At 45.9% G+C, this 19,542-nt stretch overlaps 1 protein-coding gene across 3 annotated transcripts in view; it reads left to right on the top strand.

Annotated features, from left to right (window-relative positions):
* Window positions 1–19,542, top strand: part of ANKIB1 (ankyrin repeat and IBR domain containing 1) — a 556,103-nt gene that overhangs the window by 115,007 nt on the left and 421,554 nt on the right. For all 3 annotated transcript variants that reach the window (XM_085631084.1, XM_085631082.1, XM_085631083.1), the window contains exons 4-5: window positions 9,886–10,068; window positions 11,838–11,955. In XM_085631084.1, the coding sequence (XP_085487210.1) occupies window positions 9,886–10,068; window positions 11,838–11,955 (301 nt within the window). The remainder of the gene's footprint in view (window positions 1–9,885; window positions 10,069–11,837; window positions 11,956–19,542) is intronic.

Here is a 19,542-nt window from a genome sequence, read left to right as displayed (position 1 = left end):
AAGGAACTGACCAAAAGGTATATTTTCACGTTGACTTAGAGGGTGATTACTTTCATAGTGTAGCACAGTATTTCGATCCTTTGGTTTGGTATATAAATCAACTGCATCTGATTGATTTTTATTTTTAGATCTAAAAAATTACATGTCTTGTTACTCACTGTAGAAGTAAACTTTAAATTAATATTACCAAGATTTAACCATTCAAGCAACTGGTCAAGGTACTCTACCGTTCCATTCCAGAAAAAATATATATCATCAATGTACCTTGACCAGTTACTAATATTTTCAAAAAAGGGAGCTGATTCATTATAAATATGTTTGTCCTCAAGTGCTGCTACGTAAAGGCATGCTAGACTAGGGGCACACGTGGCTCCCATGCTAGTCCCCTTAACCTGACAGTAAAAGTCATCATTAAATAAGAAGATATTATTCTTAAGAATAATCTCCACACATTCCGCCAAAAATATTGAGTGTGGAGATAAGTCGTCATTGTCATCCGCTAAGAGACGCCTTATCTCAATTGTGTCATCTTGAGGAATGTTTGTATAAAGGGCCTCATTGTCTAGTGTTACACACCATTGAGTATCAGAATTAAAAGGGTGTTTTCTATCATTTGAATCATATCTGTTGTATCCTTTATAAATGACTTTTGTTTCATCACCAAAGGTTGCAGAAAGTGATCAACGTATTTGCTCAATGGTTCAGTCACTGAGTTAATACTGGCAACTATAGGGCACATTAGGGGACCTGTAATATTTTTGAGAACTTTAGATAAACCATATATCCCTGTTATAATGGGGTTTTCATTCAGAAGATATTCAAATTCTTCCTGACAGATTAAACTGTCTTCTTTTGCCAACCTTAAAGTACTGCCTATTATTTTGACCAGATCTATCCACTCGCCCCGATTCGATTTTCTGTGATGGGAGGCATTTGTCTATTATAGTCTGCTGTATCCAGGATCACAATGCTCCCACCTTTATCTCCCGATGTTATAGTGATGTTACTGCAGTGTTCAAGATTGTGCAGCACACTGCGTTGATGGTATGATAGATTGTTTTCTCTCCAACATTACTTTTGGAGGAGATCTAGTCCTTTTTCAATTACTTTTTCAAAGACTTCAATCTCTTTACCCACCATGTGCCTAGAGGGCAACCTCCACCACAGATGCCTCCTCCTCTTTTATCAGACCTGACACCATTACTTTCCCACCATTGCCTCTCTCGCCACAGTGACCACCACATTCTGGATTTGTGGAAAATAGTCCAGGCTCACAACCCTTACGAACAGCGCTTTAAACCCCGACTACAAGATGGCCCAGGAGGCACTAATTCTTACCTTTACTCTTCCTGCCCATCACCACCTGATAATACCACCTCCTACCACAAGGTGCTCCACAGAGCGGTCGCCAACCGCAAAGTGTAAATGCTCAAGGTCCCAGAGTATGATGACTTTTATCATGTGTAGATGCTATCCTGCTCCATACAGTATCACTCAATGCTCAAGGGCAAGCTTAAACTCACTCCCGATATATTCAAGGAGCCAGTCAAAGCCCAGGTTATTACACCCAGGGTAGACCAAAAGTACAAGGCTTCCCTTTCGGACCCGGCGTACATCAGGGGCCAGTTACCATCAAACTCCCTAGTGGCTCACACATAGCCATAAGCGTGCAAACACCCAGAGCATGGGGGACGCACCCCTATCGGATAAGGGCGTCAACTCCCGGTCTGCCACTCACTGGCATATCACCAGCTCATTGGATTGCACACCCGTTATGAGAGGGCCGAAATAGACCTGGGAATTTAAGGAGAGTTTTAGAAATTGCAATTCTGGACTCCTAATATTTGTAGGAAAGTAGGATCTGCTTTCATGGTTACCCCCTCTTTTTGCTGTTTTCTGACTGGGATCCTGCTAATCATGACCCCAGTCATTGTGCTCTCTCCCTAAATTGGACTATGGTACTGTTCAAATTGGCTACTAGTGTACCCTTCTAAGTCCCTTGTATATGGCACTAAGGTAACCAGAGCAAAGGTACTCCAGGGTTCTCCCATGGGCTGCAGCATGTATTATGCCACCCCTGAGAGACCACTCAAACTGTGACTACAGGCCTGCCATTGCAGCCTGTGTGAGCTGGTGGCAGCACCACTCACAACAGATATACGCTTTCTTAAATCTGAGGTCACTGCACTTGAAACCTATACGCCACCCCTAGGATAGGCCTTTCAGTCCTGAAGGCAGGGTGCTACGTTATAAGTGTGAGGGTTCCCTTCATGAGCAGGACACCCCCTACAAACCCAGATTTCAATACTCCAGTATTTGTAAGTGCAGTCAGCCATTTTATTCATATAGTGAACAGCAAGCCAAATATGAGATGTCGAACTATATATTGGCTGCACCGAAACCAGTCATGTTTGGTACCCTACCCCAACACCGATTCCAGTGTTGGATGTAGGATCCTATGTACTGGGAGGCTCCCCTGGGGAGCCCCCCTGTACTCCCGGTACCAGCATTTCAGGGTCTAATATCAAGCTAGTATAGCTGCCGAGCACAGACCCGATTCTGCCCTTCTCCTGCCGCTGAGCTCAGCTCAGCAGGGGAAGGTAGAACAATAGGTTACCTGTCACAGGGAGGTGTGACCATCTCCCAGACAGGACTTAGTGTATCGGGCTGTGGTGGGGTGTTTGCCAGTGCCACCAGACTGCAATGAAGGGCACATTTGGTGCCCTCCTTGCGTACTCCAGTTGAAATCAGTTCTGGGAGCCGATGGCTCCTGCTTGGTGCGAAGCTGAACAAAGGACATGGGAGTATCTTACCCCTCTGGAACGGAGTATCTTCCCCGTCTGGAACGGAGACTGCAACAAGGAACGCTCCCGCTGCTCTTGGTCTCATCATCCTGCCAGTCTTCTGCATCGTCTTTGCCTGTGCTTCATTCAGGTTCTTCTCCAGGCCTGCGGGCATCAAAGACACCAGAAGTAATATTCCTTGGAGTCATGGAGTCAATCCTTTGCATCTGCAGCCACTGCAACAAAGCTGACCGGTCTGCTGTTCCTGAGGTCCCACGGACTTCGAAAGGCTCAGTTACACAGGTGGTGGTTCTGCAGCCCCCTCGAGGCCTGCACTGTCTTCTCACCAAGTTTTAGGCCAGTATCCCTCGTCGAAACTGCTGTAACTGAACCCCTTTTCACTGTGTCTGCTTGCCGTTGCCAAGGCTTGTTGACTGTGTCCTCCAGAGATCTTCGGGCTCCAACCTCCAGCATCTCTTCATGCCAAGATATTCTTCCTCAGTGCATCCTCTGCACTGTGGGTCCGCATCCTTGGTGAGCTGCTCGAGGTTCTCTTGCGACTCCTGTGCCTTTGGCCTGTGAGTCCTCTTGAGGGTCTTCTTTGGCTTCAGTGGGCTCCCCTGCTTGCTTGGGGCCTTCTCTGACTCTCCACGGTTGGTGAGTCCCTTGGACCTTGCTGGTTCCAACACTGCACCTTCCTTGTTTTCCACATATTTTGCAGCTGCCAAGGCTTGTTGGTGCTCCCGCCGGACACCGACCCCCTGGTTCTCGACTCCTGACGTGGGACAGCTTCGGAACGGGTTCTTTCCTTCCACAGCGTCGCCTGGTCCTCACAGCTGCAGCGATAAGGTCACCATCAACTCTCCTGCAGCTTCCGTCATCGGTGGTCATTGGTCTTCCGTTCCTCTTTGTCACTCCTGAGTGGCATAGACTTTGTCCCCTCTGCTTGCAGGTACTTCTCTTCAAGAATCCATCCTTGGATTCCACCAGACTCTTTCACCTTCTTCGCCAGCGGCATCTTCACTGAAGTCCTCTATTGTGATCTACAGCGGTTTCTGACGTCACTTCGCACCTATGCACTTTGCTTCCCTGGTGTAGGTATCCTGGTTCCTGGGGTATCCACGGGTGGGGTGACTCTCCAACGTTCCACTTCCACTGGGTTTCTTCAGGGGCCACTGGGTTGGGAAGGCTGATGTCAAACCGATCAAGCTGTCCGTCGAATAGTGGAGGCAGACACGCACTGCAGGCGCACCCCTAAAGGGTCAACCCCCATCTCTGGGGGACGCCGAAAGCTCGTCTCAGGTGCCTGACATCCAAGCTTAAAACACAGCCTCTCCACCATCGATATGAAAATTGACTTGCTTGCAGACAGGGTTGATCGCCTCAAGAAGAAAGTGGCTAGCCATGACGAACGAATCAGCCAACTCGAGCAGCACACATCCGCAGTGGAGGGCGACGGATAGGCCGCTAGTAAAAGACTGCTACAAATGGAAAAGTCGTTGGAAGTTATTCGAAACAAAAATGAAGACGTGGTCCCCTAGAAACAATTTTCGAATAATTGGGGTCCCAGAGTCGACTTCAGTGAGCCGTATGGAGGACTTTGTGGAGTCAATGCTGCACTCCCTCTTTGGGGAGGTGCTTTCTGCAGTATGCATAGTAGAAAGTGGTCAAAGACCCCCACCTGTAACACCGGCCGACCCTATAATAGCTCGCCTGTTAAACTACAGCAGCAAAGATTCTGTTCTGTGCCTGGCCAGAAACAGACACTCAACTACCAGGATTACAATGTGTCCTTTTACCCAGACTTCACGATAGCGGTCCAAGTGACCGAAAGGGATTTGCAGCCTGTTAAGATCTCCCTTCTCAAGACCAACACCGAATACTCTCTTATGTATTCCGCCAAGCTGCACATACTCCATGCAGGGAACACCACATTACTTCACCGATCACAAAGTAGCCACCAAGTTTGTTAACGGCCTTCCACTGGCTGTGGATAGACTGCATGATAAACTGCAACAATGCCAACACATCAGTGACCATGACTAACTACGGGCGCGACTGCATGGTGCTCTCGGGCGAGTGGCTGCTCGTTGCCAGGGTGCTGGGCTGGACTGGACTGGCTATGTTGCCCCACGCGTACGCCTTGCTGCCCATGTTTTCGGACTTAGACCAAATGGAGTTATCACTCTGATTTTAACTCTACATTGCGGGTATGATCTGCTGCACTACTGTCTCCTCCGGCCACCCAGCCTTACCCTAGTGTGCCGGGACTCTAGTTCACCTTTGGGGGTGTTAATTGCAACAGTTCTGTGTGCCCCTCCCCCTTACCTTCTTTTGCGCTCCCTCTGCCACGCGATTCAAAGCTATGAACGTTCATCTGATAACGGGGCTGCTGCCCCTGCACGCTTCACCAGCTCTAGTATGGCATCGCTAAACTGAATAACATGGAACATCCGCTGCTTGAATGATGCGCGCAAGACACAGCTTGTGATGGGGTTCTTGCAGCGGCACACTGCTCAAATTTGCTTCTTGCAAGAGCTGCACCTGAAGGAACTCACTTTACCACGATTTTGCAAGGGATGGACAGCGGAGCGACACATTGCGTGCTACTCGAACTATGCACTGGGAGTTGCCATTGTCATCAGGAAGGGTCTGCTCCGGCACACGCACCAGGCCCTCTACGATAAGCAGGGGCAATATGTCATGCTTTCCGGCTCCATACAGGGACACCCACTTAAGCTTATATCTATTTACGGTCCATTGTGGATGACCCTCACCTTTTTCGTCGAGGTATTGCGGCTTGCGGGCACAGTGGGCCCTTGCATGATCATAGGGGCGGGGGGGAGTTTAATATTGTGTAAGACCCACTAGCAGATAGATCTGGGGACTCTCGGTGCCCTCCACCGTACGTGGCTTCTCAGCTACAGGCTGTCATGGCTGATAATGACCTTATCGATCTCTGAAGGGTCAGGTATGGTGCTAGTGAAGAAGGAATTTACGTGACCTCCGCTTATGCGACTTGGTTGTGCATTGACTATTGGCTAGCTACGAGCGATGTGGACGCCTGGATCTGCGAAGTCACCCACCTGCTGCGTATCCTATTGGATCATGCCCCCAAGCTTTGTAGATTTTCCCCACCCGCGTTTTAGTCCTGTGCCTACAGGTGGTGCTTGCCGGCCGGCGTTCTGCAGGATCAGGTGTTCAGGGAGGGTATCCGGTGGTCCATTGTGGAATATTTTGCTAATATTGTTGGCACGGTGGATTCCTGTTCAACTGTATCAGAAGCATTCAAGACTGATATAAGGGAAATGTATAACAAAGCTGACATGTGCACTGCAAGCGATATGCTGTGACCTAACGCTCCCTGAAACCGAAATCTGTGCGCTGCAACACCCAATTTTATGCAGACTGCAGCACGATTACGTTGGCCAACACGTAACAGCGCAGCGGGAAATACTTTATCTAGGCAAAGAAACGCGCGCTAAACTATATGGGGAAGAAGACAGGACAGGCAGGATGCTAGCTGCCATGCTGTGCAGACCCAGGGCCAGTGACTATATTGCTGAATTGCAGACTGATGAAGACGATCTTGTGATCAGGCTACCTGAGGTGCAGAGCAAGATGGCCAATTTCTATTCTTCGCTGTACACCACAGCTCAACCCAATACGCCACCGGATCTTGACTTCTTTCTTGACTCAGTGCAATTGCTCTGGCTGAAGAAAGGCCACCGCAGGTACCTAGACGAGCCGTTCACAGAGGAAGAAGTTGTGCAGGTCAATCAGGGCCATGCCCGGTAATAGAGCCCCTGGTCTAGACGGACCTATGGCTGCATTTTACAAATATGCTCCTCTGTTGGCGTTGTACCACATTAGAATGTATGGGACATCTCTGGAAAAAGGAGTTTTGTCCCCGTCCCTGCGAGAGGCAACAATAGTAACTGTTCTAAAGCCAGACAAACACCTGCAGTGAAGCAAGTCCGTCAGCCTATTATCCATGATTAATGTGGATAATAAAATCCTAGCTAAATTGATTGTTTCTCGACTGCTCCCTTTGCTCCCTCTCATTGCGCAACCTGACCAGTCCGACTTTATGCCGGGTCGGGCCATGTCCCACAATCTTCGCATCTTCTTTGCACTCTCACAGACTACAGAACCCTCCCTCAGTGCTGCTGCCATTTTTTGGGATGCCACTAAGGCATTCAATTTCCTGAAATGGCCAGACCTCTTCGCCCTGTTGACCCGGCTGGGTCTTAGCCTCAACTTCATTAGATTAATTGGCCTCCTGTATGAAAATCCTATGGCGCGCCTCAGAGTCAATGGGGTGATCTCGCACCCTTTCACAGTCTCTTGCGGTACCCAGCAGGGCTGCCCCCTGTCGTCTATCATGTTTGTCATTGCGATGAGCCCTTGACAGCTACGCTCTGACAGCAATTTGCACATCGTTGCCTGGCCTTCACACCCCATGTGGTGCTGGTATCTATGTATGCTGATGATGGCACATTGTACATAAAATACCTCACTGCCTATTTGGAACCCTGATCAGTGAATTCACTAGATTTGGTGGGCTTTCTGAGGTTGACATCATTTGGGCGAAATCTGTGATCTTTCCACTTACTTCAGTGACCAAAGAATTCGGCTGAGTTTCCTTTATGATGGGCTAGTGGCCCTATAAAATATCTAGGGATCTGGCTGAGTGCGTTTTAGACAACCTTTGGAAATTTAATTAAGGCCACATGATGGCGACTTGGACGAAGCTTCTGCTATCTTTGGCTGGTAGATTAACTCAAGCAAAAATAATTATGCTACCCAAATTTCTTTATTTGTTCATCAGTCTCCCGCTGCCACTTTCCCTGTGCTTTCGGCATCAAGTCATATCACACATGGTGGCGCTTGCCTAGGTGGGGCGTCAGCCATGGATTACTTGGGAGATTCATGCACTTCCCTTTGAGCAGGGTGGACTGGGTGTGCCAGAAATAGACCTCTACTACTACAGTGCGCAGGCAAATTTGCATTTCACTAGTTATACTCCACACAATTTATGGCCCAAACACCGCCAGAAGATGATCACGTGGCCCTGTGCCCCCTCCTGCTGGCACTGTATCAGACCACAGAACGTCCAGGAGCAACACTCAACACGGTTGACTGCACGGTATGGGCATGGCATAAAATGCGGAAGCAGGCTGGCCTAGGGGATCTATTTGCCCCTTCAGTTCCAGTGCTTGGTCACCTGGTCCTGCCCATCACACGGGATGCAGGCACGTGTGACAGACTGCGAAGATTACAACTTACTACTATGGGGGACATATCCGTAAGGCTCCTTTATCACACCGCAACAGGCCCTGCATGATCGTGATACCACTGTACTAGGCAAGTTAACATACTTTCCCCTGCGCGCAGCAGTGTGCACCATGCATGAGTCCTTCCGTGTGTTGCATGAGCCTCCCCTCCACCTCCCCCGTTCCAGGTGTTAGAAGATTTCCTGGTAACCCCTCCCCACACAGGCTCATTACCAGGCTGTATGCTCGGATGCAGGAGACCAAAGCAAACACGAGGAGATGGTGGACCGATAGCTGAAACCTTTCAGACACTCACCCTCAGTCACAGATCTGGGTTAAATCCATCATCGTTCTTTAGCTCACATTGCCACCCCAGTTCAGACACAGCTATATGCAAATCAATTTTGACCGTGTGCCTCATGGGAACAGTCCAGTCTGAACTACCAAGCCAGGTCGTCCCTGGACAAGAAACAAGCATCCTGGGACCAGTTTTGGGTAACACCCCATATCAGCCAGTCTAGCTTGAATTCAGTGGCAAAGTGAGCAAGGGACCCACCTCTGGCCATACCTTGCCAACTTAGGGCAAACAAAGCAAACACAAGGAGATGATGGGCGGAGAGCTGAAACTTTTCAGACACTCACCCCCCAGTCACAGATCTGGGTTGAATCCATCATCATTCTTTAGCTCACTTTGCCACCTGGCATGGGCAGATGCCTTGGAAGTGCTCAGCACAGAGGCTTAATGGCGTTTTTGCTGCACTCTAGCTTTGGCACTATCGTCTAACTATAGGCTACGCTTGGTGCACTTTCAGTATCGTCACAGGCTTTAGCGCACCCCTGAGCGGTTACATAGACTGGGCCTCCTAGAAGATCCCCGCTGCGTTAGATGCTCGGAGCCAAGCGCAGACTTCCTCCATCTGGCCTGGTCTTGACTGGGAGTGGGTCGTTTCTAGCATGCTGTCTTTGACGCTATTGATGAGATCGCTGGATTTCGGCTTGAACGTACTCCCCTGGTAGCGCTGCTGGGTTATGTCAAGAAGAAGAAGATCCCCCCCCGGAGCTGCTTAAATTGTCCCCTCTTCTGCTCCTGCTGAGTAAACAACGAGTAGTGAATCACTGGGGCCGACACCTGGTCCAGAGGCTGGCCGACTGGCTTAGGGATGCTGCGTATTTTCCTATAGAGTTTTGGTCACCTTTAGAATCGTATTTATGACTACGCGATCAGGCCGCAGTGGAGGCTGCTGTGCCTGGCTCTCCGGGTGTAGAGTAGCTCATATTATGAATCCATGCCATACTCCTCCTCAGATGTAGAGAGCTTGACTGCTGGCGCGCTGCATAGTAGTGGCTTCCTCATATTGGGGCAAATGGAGCAATCTGGGTGAGAGCTTCTGTCACCACCTTCATCTTTGTGGCTCCCTCCCCTACCCCTCTTTTTCTGCCCTCCACTGCGAGTTTTCGTTTTCTCACTCTTCCTTTCTTTCTTCTATGATTCCTCCTTGAATTGTGCCTTGTCGACTTCCTGAATATTGTAGAGTCATTGTTTATTTGTCTGAAATGGCATCAGCAAATCAGTGTCCGGCCCACGCTTGTACAATTTGCTATGATATTTGGTTTTTCTGTATTCCTGTGTTTAAAACGGAAATAAAAAAAAAATATATATATATATTTAAATATATAAATGATTGCTCCTCTTTGAAATGAAAATGTATTTTGCTGTGGAATTTCCCCCGCTAATTAACTGTTCTTTTTACCATGCTATATTTTTTCTATGCTTTGTTGTATATGCTCCAATAAAAAAAACGTAACTTTATTCCTTTTGTATTCAGCTGTTAATAAAACACGGTGGAAACTTATTTGCCGAGAACGAGAATAAGGACACTCCTTGTGACTGTGCAGAGAAGCAGCATCACAAAGATTTGGCACTGAACTTGGAATCCCAAATGGTCTTTTCGCGGGATCCTGAAGCTGATGACATAGAAGCAGAGTATGCTGCTTTAGACAAGAGAGAGGTAAATATTGTTCTCATGATAGTTTGCAGTGTCTACTCCCATGTATGACTATAACTCAAAAGCTTATGGTAAAACCAAGGCTTCTTACTACAACTGTGTGTAGAGGCTTTACTGTGCATGGCCGTTGTTTCTTAACAGAAAGCGCCCATGTATTTTATTTATTTATTTTGAAGGTGTGGCTGCATATTGATAAATTGTTATTGACGGGATGTTTTTACATGGCTTCCCAAGTTATTTAAGCTTCTTCAACACTCTTGGTGCATTTTCTACTAGTTGCTCAGAATGTCGCTAAATGTTTTTTTGAATATGTTTTTCATTACTGAAGAGCCGGAACCAACTATACCGTGACATCTGGTTTTGTGAGGATCAATCTTAAAAACACTGGGCAATTCTAATAGCACACTAGTTTGGGTGGGTGTGTGGGTGCCCCTGTGTATTTAGGTAACTGTAAGTTCTATTTGAGTAGTCATTAAAATACAGCATGGGCCGCATTGGGTAGATTTAGTTTGCTCTAGTGAAAAGTCTCAGATGCTTCCATAATTGGAGGAAGGGAGTCTGTAGAATACTATCTGATATATTAAAGGGCACGCTCAAGAGTATTCAACTAATGTAATCGAGAGAAACTAAATTATATGCAGGAGAGACACCGGTTGGTATGATGCCAGATGGAAACAGTGCACCCATTTTGAAAGATGTTTTGCATTGGGACTAGGATCAAGGGTTTTGATTTCTCTCACACATTTGCAGTTCTGATGACATCTGTTACACACCTAAATGTGTCATTCAAAAATTTTTTGGGGAAGGAAGCTAGATAATTACGAGTGAAGTGGGGGAGATGTTCAGACAAGGCAATGTGATTTGCTATATAGGCTTATATAATTGGTCTTACACCCTAGCTAAATTGAATTATGTGCACACTGAGGAAAGAGGATATAGTGTTGCTTTGGCAAATCATGGTCACTGTTTATCTCTCGATAGCTACCAACTGGAAGCACCCTTCTCTGATTGTATTTAGCACACTGGCACATTTAGAAGTTATTTACCATGGAAAGGCTCACCTTAACATGTATAAAGGTAGCGTTCTAGATTTGAAGCAAAGTGATATGAATATTTATTTTAGAGTTTTCAGTTCTGTTATGTCTACCAGATGGAGGGCTGTGAGTATTTTATCTTAGTCCTAGTTGGCACTTGAAGGTTTAAAAACTGTTTTCGTGTACGATCCCGCCCAGCACTCGAAAAACTGAGAATAGAAGGCTCATATAAGATCTCTGTAGTAGTGAAGAAGAATTGGAGTTTGCAGTGGCCTGTTCTGTTAAAAATAGACAGATGTTCTTGGAATAATGTGTGTATTACTTGCGAAAATTTGGGGATTTTGTGCATAATTTAAAAAAAAATATTCTTAATTTCAACTTTTTCTTACATGAAATGTTGTCACATGAGGTCAGGAGATCATGGTATTTCTTCCACTTCCGTATCCCATATCACGTCCTGCCACAAATTCATATATTAACTTTAGATTGCTTACTCCAGCTGCTCAAAGTAAACTTTAGTGAATCATTCTTCATAAATTAATTTTTCTCACATTTTTGGATAGATGTGTGACAGGGAATTTTTCTCTCTCTGTTTATGTATGTACAGAGAGATCCGTTATGTTCAATAACGGATGTAGCATTGTTTGTAGAGATTTGTTTACTTGGTATGTTTTTTGATTCAGATGCCTTTTATAGAAGAAAGCAATTGACGTTTGTATGTTTTTTTTCTTCCTAAAGCCGTATGAGGGATTAAGACCTCAAGATTTACGCAGGCTGAAGGATATGCTTATAGTGGAGACGGCAGACATGCTTCAAGCGCCACTGTTCACTGCAGAGGCATTGCTCAGGGCACATGGTAATTACACCAGTTCAAATATTAAGTTCATGTTGTCTTCATTTTAAAAATCCACAAATTGAGAATTTGTGTCCACTAAAATGTTTTTTAAAGTGTATTTTCTCATTGTTTTTATTTAGAATTCTTGGAATGAATAGTATCAAATATGTTTGTATAGATAGTGCCATTTCATAGGACTTTTTAAAATCTATACTTCGCATATTCGCTGAATTGGAGATCTATTAAATGGCTTCCAGTTTTATGGATATTACATATTCTGATATCTTAATATGATGAACATTGTGGAGTAGCTCCGATATCAATTAAATTGGGTAGAGTAAACAAAAGAGCTGAAAAGATAACATTGCAGCTTCGTACAATATGCAGCCTGCAGTATTGCATTGAGATTCATATATATAGTGCAAGCATGTGTCACTGTCTAATGAGTGGTGCATTGAAAGTTGGAGTTTTTTAATCAAATTTAGTGCGCTTGTATGGGCTCTCAACACATCCCTCAACTCCCAGCAGGGATCCTCCAGGCACCATTGTTTGTTTTATCCCCTTATTTTGCACATTTTGCACATGTAGATGTTCTTTTCTACAACTTACCCATTTGTTTGCTCACCTCATTCGGTGATGCCCAGTTTGCTGACTTTTGTATTAGGTGCATTTATTTAAAATATTGCTCTCTGCCTGTCAGTGTTCTGCGCAGTGTTGTTTGATCAATAAAAAGAATCTACTTAATGGAGCCTCCGGGACTGCAGCTCTTCTTCTTGTGTTACAAATGTTAGGGGGTTTGTGTTTTTTTTATCCCACGCTGACACCAGCATGTGAGCGCGCTGCTTTTACACCTTTCCTTGTGTTCCATTCTCTTGCACTTGTTTTTATTAATGCTGTTAGAAATCCCATTTGCTTTTGGTTGCCCCTTAATTTAAATTTTGGGTTGTACTGTAAAATTATAAAAACCTACTTTTGTAGTTAGCTGACTCCATCCTAGAGACACAACCTGAGATGTTTTCAGTAAAAATAAAGACTCTGTAAGGAGATTGACATCAGTATGTTGTCAAAATATAAGATTGTGGTACTCAAGTAAAAGAACATATTGCTGATAGTAGAGTGGTAACCACAAAAGGGAGTATAAGTTTAAAAAAACAAAATCCCAAAACACTGATGAACAATTTGGTATTTGTTACATTTTGATAAAAACAATCAAACAATGATAAACATGTAAAATCACTCCTGGACTAACAAAATGAGAATTATTGGAATTCATAAAAAACTGGAAACTGGTGGAAATCGGAAAGTGGAGTTCATTTGAGTATTCAAACCTGTGCTACTACTTAAGTACTGTGGATAGTAGTTGAGACTAAAGATACTAAGCTCAACCAAGAACAGCATGCCACAGGTTAAATTAGGGTAAACCTAGGAAAAGTGTATTGAATTTCTTCTCATTTAACCTGAGAGAACCTATCGCATGAAACTCAAGAGAAAAGGTAATATTTTTATTTTATCGTATTCTTTCTTTGTTCTACATTGACGTTTCTCCTAAATCAGATTTGAGGTTATCGGAAGCTAATTTAGGGTCGATATTTCATATTGAGCCCATCGGCAAAAGCAAAACAAAGAAAGATAGAAATAAACCGGGTTTAAGAAGGAAGTACATTGCGTCTTTTGTATCACCACGAGAATAAAGTTTTGAAAGTCAGAAAATCCGAAAGGGTAAGACAGTAGGAAGAGAACAAGGAGAGAGGAGACTGGGGGATGCAGTGCACAAGATAACGGAGCAACAAACTGCCCCAATGGACTCACTAACATCTCATTGTAGTTAGTTCCCTGTACCCAGTTGGCTATATTGGCCATCGGAGCCTTCAAGCTGCGGAACAAGTCAGCATCACCAACTAAGTGGTTAGGAATTGTTCTTTCCCTTAGCTGTCACCAAGGTCTACTGTGAATCAAGGTAGATCTGAGCTGCCACGTCCTCTGTGAAAATATATCACTTCCCCTTCAACATTTTCAGTCATGCATAGTACCAGATGGAAGCCACAATCCCCAACTTCGTCAACACTCTCTGCACCACCAGAAGTTCATTTTGCCTTGCTTGTGTTGCTAAGCTCAGGTTAGGTGAAAGAAGAATGCAATCACCATTCACCAAACATGCTGCCACTTGCAAAATCTGATCACAGAATCCTGGATCTCAAAGCATTACTATATTTGCTTGTTCATGTGAGCCAAAAAAGTTTTTAGTGTGAGCCAAATTTTTTTTTAGGGAAAGCCTTTAGGCCTTTAGGCCTTCATAATCAGGACGCTGCCAATGTGTTTAGTAGGGAGAAGATTGTACTTGTTTGAAATTGCTCTATCATCTCACTGACAAATGTATCAATTGACATCACAGGATATCCCAAAATCCTTATTTGCGATCAATGACACACATTTTCCAGGTATCTAGCCTCAGCAATGCACCAGATATCCTGACCTTAAAATCATCCTGTCCCTCTAACTCTTCTTCAGTTTACCTCCCTCAAGCCTCTGTCTGCCGGAGCCCAGATCCAAGTTCCTTCACTGACTACATTGGGCATTCTATTCCCCACCTGTTCCTGGGAGGATTTAAAACGCCCAGCATTGTTTTTTCCACTTCTTCCAGTTAGTACATTATTTTGTTGAGGGCTACCATCACTCTCCACTGGGTCTCGCAGTCACCTCTAGCTGAGGCCTCACAAATGTTCCTTTCTTTCAACCCTTTCTTATGGATTATAGATAGTTTGAAAATATTCCTTCATATCTCTCCTCTCTACTTTCTCAACCCTGGAAATGGCATCCGACAGCTGTCTCTCCATGTCGGAGAGTTGGGCTGTTGCGCTGATCACATATCCCAATGCAAATTGCATGCAGAAATTGCATTAATGGACCCCCCTCTCTGCTCCGCTTGACGGATCACCCTGAAACTTTCAAAGAAGTAGCTGAGTTGGATGAACTTTTTAATTTTTTGGAAAGTTCAGTGACCATTTGTCAAATGGCCCAAAAGTTATTACTGAACCCAAAGTTATTACCAACTTCCTAGCTCCAACTAGGTCCTAACTATAATATATATAATATATTTATTTTAACTATGGGCGTTTGCCACTGGGTTGTTATAGTTAGGTCAGAGTTTCCATAGGAAATGCTTTTTTTGGTTTGCTAATAACTTTGGCCTGAGTGGTTATAGTTAGGACAACGTTTCTATAGGTAATGCCTTTTTTGTTTTGCTAATAGCTTTGGTGCCGTCTGATGAATTGTTGTGAAACTTTCCCAAAAAATTCTCTTTTTTTGCCTAGTTTTTGCATAGAAAATTTCAGGTTGATCACTCAAGCGGGGGTTCAGAAAAAGGGGCGACCCAAAACACAAAATCCCCATGCATTTCCCGTAAATGTGATACCTAAAAAATGGCTGAATGAAATAAAACCAAATTTAGAGGGAAGCTACATCTTGGTCCAGAAAGCTTGCTTTTGTTTTTTTTATTTAAATCCATTAAATACCTTGTAAGAAATTAGGATTAAAAAATATATGTACATCTGGGCAGTTGGGTTTGAGGGACTCTTACGAAAGCCACTTAAACCCAATAAAAAAATAGAGCGTTTTGATTGGCCCAGGGAGCTTATTTTTCCCTTGACTCAATTCGCTCTGACATGAGACATGCTCCCAGGGGAGCGAGCACTCTGATTGGCTGTCTGCAACATGAAGAAAATTTTGCAGACAGCTATTACAGGATTCTGGTACTTAGTCCGGTGTTCCGAGTTTAATTAAAAAAAAAAAAGGGGGCAGGGTAGGGATACCCTGACCCGTAGTTCATGTGGGGTGGGGGGAGTTCCCTCGCCACCTTCAACATACGTTTGGTGGGTGCCTCCCCTAAATAACATTTTTTTAAAAGGAAGTCCCTGGGAAAATGGGTCCCTGGGGCCCACAGTGGCTGGAGTAGGGGTGCCCCCTGTCCTTTAAATATAGGTAAAGAACTGGGGAGGAGTGGCTGCATGCCCACCTCCCCTTTAATATGTAAAAAAAAAAAAACATAAAAAGCCCCCAAGAGTGTTGGGGAGGTGGAACGCATTCATGCCCACCTCCCCTTGAAAAAGTAAAGTCCACGGGGATGGGCTCCATGGATCCGTAAAAGACGCAGGTGTTGGCCACAGGGCCTGGCCCTGGCCAATCCAACGCTGCTCACAGCCTCTTGTCGTGCGCAGCAGGTGGTTGTATAAAACGTTATACTGTAACATAACTTTAACCTTTGTTTTTTTCAGTGAATATATAAATATCTATATCACGTTCCTGTTTGCTTTTTAAAACCCGCCTTGGGCCTACACTAGAAGGGACTGGTGGGCTAAATGCGCTGTGATCTAAAAGACAAGGAACCCCAGACATGTTTCTTTCTTGGAGGATAGATAGATAAGGTATTGGCATCTCATAAAACCATGGTTTGTGTGTGTGTTTTTTGTTGAAACTTTTTTTCTAAAATGTTTTCCAATCGCAATATACATGGTTGGGTGTGGTGTATGATTTGGGTTCTGTCACCGGGTACGAAAAGGCACTAAACATTTCGCCAAACCTCGAGCGAATAAAGACTTGCCTCTTCCACCATATCCTGCATTTACGTTCACGTGCTCTAATTTGTTGTTACAAATAAATTGATGTCCGCAACTCGGCTTTGTTTTATTTAGATAGGATAATGCGTGGTAAAAAAACTATTTAACTTTGTTTTGTTTATTTACCTCTAGGTGTGCGTTTTAATTGTATAGCCTTAGAGAACCTAGAACTTCAAATGACCTTAAATTAACATGTGTATTTATAGACGAGATTCAGAAAGACCCATTGCAAGTATTGGATTGATCTGATAGAGACTTCTAGCTGCAGATTCCTTCCCTTTGGATTTCCTAGGCATCTGACTAGATCTGGAAACTTGAGCAGTACTCCTACGTGCCGTCGGGTGGCTCCATCCGGCTCCACGTGACGTTGCTGGCACCGGTTGTGACGTCGCAGGCACCTATAGAGCGCCACCCAGGCGTGTGGCATCAGTTCTTTTCTTTCCGCGCCAGTTAGCCCTGATCCGGTAAAGAGCTACCCCTCTGTCTCTTTTTGACAGGCTTGTTCCAACATTTTGTTGAGTGATTATTTTCTTGTTTGTCGAGGGATGACCTCTAGATGGGTAGGTTTCAAGCCGTGTGGTGCCTGTCACTGCACCATGTCGGTAACGAACCCCCATCTTGTTTGGTTGTGGTGTCCTGATCGCAACCACGACTCAAAGTCAAGCTCGGACTGACGGGCCATGGCCCTGAAGACCTTGCAAGAGCGGCCCATTAAGCTGATTGTGGTTCGGCAGTCGACCCCGTCCCGATCAAGGAAGAGAAGGTCGCGGGACCACTCCAGGAGCTCCAAGTTCTCTTCTTCGCACTTGGGATGCCCGGAGAAGAGGCATAAGAAAGTGAAAAAGTCCAAACGGACTTCGACCTCGCCTTGTCTGTTGTGTCGACAAGACGGGTGGGGAGCATCGACGTTCCAGTCATGGTTCCACGGAATCGTTGCCTGGTCCGAGACAACGCCTCCCCCCATTTCTGGGAGCCGGAGCAACCCGCGCTCAGATTAAAGAGTTTTGCGAGGCCATGCGCCATGTATTTGAGGGGGCCGACACCTCCGGTGCGCATTCGGGCCCCGTGGGGTCGCAGGAGGCCCCACCAGGCTACGCGCTGGTGGATCCAGGTCGGCGGAGGTCGTGCCAACACGACCTTTCCCCGCCTCGTAGTCTATGCTCCTGGTGCCACCAGCTCTATACTGATACTCGACGACTCGGAGTCAGATCTACGTCAGTTGACTGCGCCGACGGAGCCCAGAGATTCTACATCGTTGCCCAGTTCATTTTGAAGAGGTTTCAGGCATGGGAGAAGAATGGGAGGAGTCTCTGGGCCCTTTGGAACACCAGTTGGACGCTCCTTGTGAGGAATTGTACTAATATGAGGAGCTTGAGAGGCCAGTAGACTTAACTCATCACTAGATACTGGTATGCTCTCTCCGCCTTATGTGGCTATGGAGGAGGAGCATCTTATGCCATTGTGGTGAGGAGGGCAGCGGAGATCCTTGACCTGGAGTTGCCCTCAGTGCAGGCCAAGACTAATCTCATGATCGAAGTGCTTCAACCTGGCGCTTCCGCATCCGAACCCCTTTTGCCCTTTGATGAATCACTGACAGATGTCCTTCTAGGCACGTGGTCCAAATCTAGCAAAGGAGCTCTTGTGAACATGGCAGTAGCACGCCGCCATCGCCCGGCTCCGCAAACACCCAACTCCTGAGAGCTTGGTAGTTCAGGCTACCCATATTACATGGCGCTTTCCCTTCCGCTCCCCCATACAGGGAATCCAAGAGGCTGGATGCACTTGGGAAGAATGTTTTCTTCCACCAGCCATGCTTTGCGGTTGGTGAACACTGTATGCTTATTGGGCCATTTCTCACACACCTTCTGGGAAATGGTTGCACTAGTGCTGCCACAGTTCTCCGAAGAGGCCCGGGCCGTGCTCTCCCAGGCACTGAAAGATGGGAGGGATGCAGCAAAGTTCACCTTTAGATGTGGCTTAGAGACATCTGACTCGCTGGATAGAGGGGTTTCGTCTACAGTGGTCCCGCCTGGCTGAGAACATCTGGCTTCTCGGGTGATGCCAAGGCCAACCTCATGGACATGCTCTATGATGGGACTTGTCTCTTCCAAGAGAGGGCAGTGGTTGTTACTCCAGCTACTTTCTGATACCAAAAAAGAGCAGAGATCTACTTCCTCTTCTGGAATTCCGTACCTTCAATCTCTTCCTCAAAAAGGAGAAATTCAAGATGCTGACGTTGGCTCAGGTTTTGTTTGTCCTAGACCAAGGAAACTGGCTGGTAGTGTGGGACTTGCAAGATGTGTATTTTCACATCCCCATCCTGCCGGTCCAGAGGCGTTACCTGCAGTTCAAGGTAGGCCATGAGCACCTTCAGTTCACTGTGGTACCCTTAGGCCTTACCAGCAACCCTCAGGTGTTCACCAAGATGATGGCGATGGTTGCAGCTCATCTGCGCAGGTTAGGGTTATCAGTCTTCCCCCCCACCTACCTGGACAACTGGCTGTTGAAGGTGTCCTCGCCCTAGACTGTCGTCTTCTAACTCCAGACTACGGCAGACCTCCTGCATTTGCTGGGGTTCTCTTTAAACGTGCCAAAGTCACACCTGACTCCTTCTCAGATGCTCCTTTCATCTGAGCTGTCCTGGACACAGTGTAGTAGCGGGTTTTTCCTCCCAAGCAGCAAGTCTAGGATATTCAGGTTTCAGCCTCTAACCTGGATTTCGGTGAGAATGACACCGAGGCTGTTGGGATGCATGGCCTTTTGCATCCTGTTGGTAAATCATGCTAGTATGCGGGTTCTGCAGTGGGACCTGAAGTTCCAGTAGGCACAGCATCAGGGGAATGTCTCCAACATGGTTCAGATCACGGAGGAAACTGCAAAGAACCTGAAGTGGTGGTTGACCACCATTGGGTTCCCCAACCACATCGTGATTGGGTTCACCAACCAGATCTCACAGTTGTAACAGATGCATCACTCCTGGGATGTGGCGGCCATC

Source organism: Triturus cristatus, chromosome 10, assembly GCF_964204655.1.
Source record: "Triturus cristatus chromosome 10, aTriCri1.1, whole genome shotgun sequence".
NCBI lineage: Eukaryota > Metazoa > Chordata > Amphibia > Caudata > Salamandridae > Triturus > Triturus cristatus.
The sequence above is the reverse complement of the archived record's forward strand: the minus strand, read 5'-3'. Positions and strand labels throughout refer to the sequence as shown.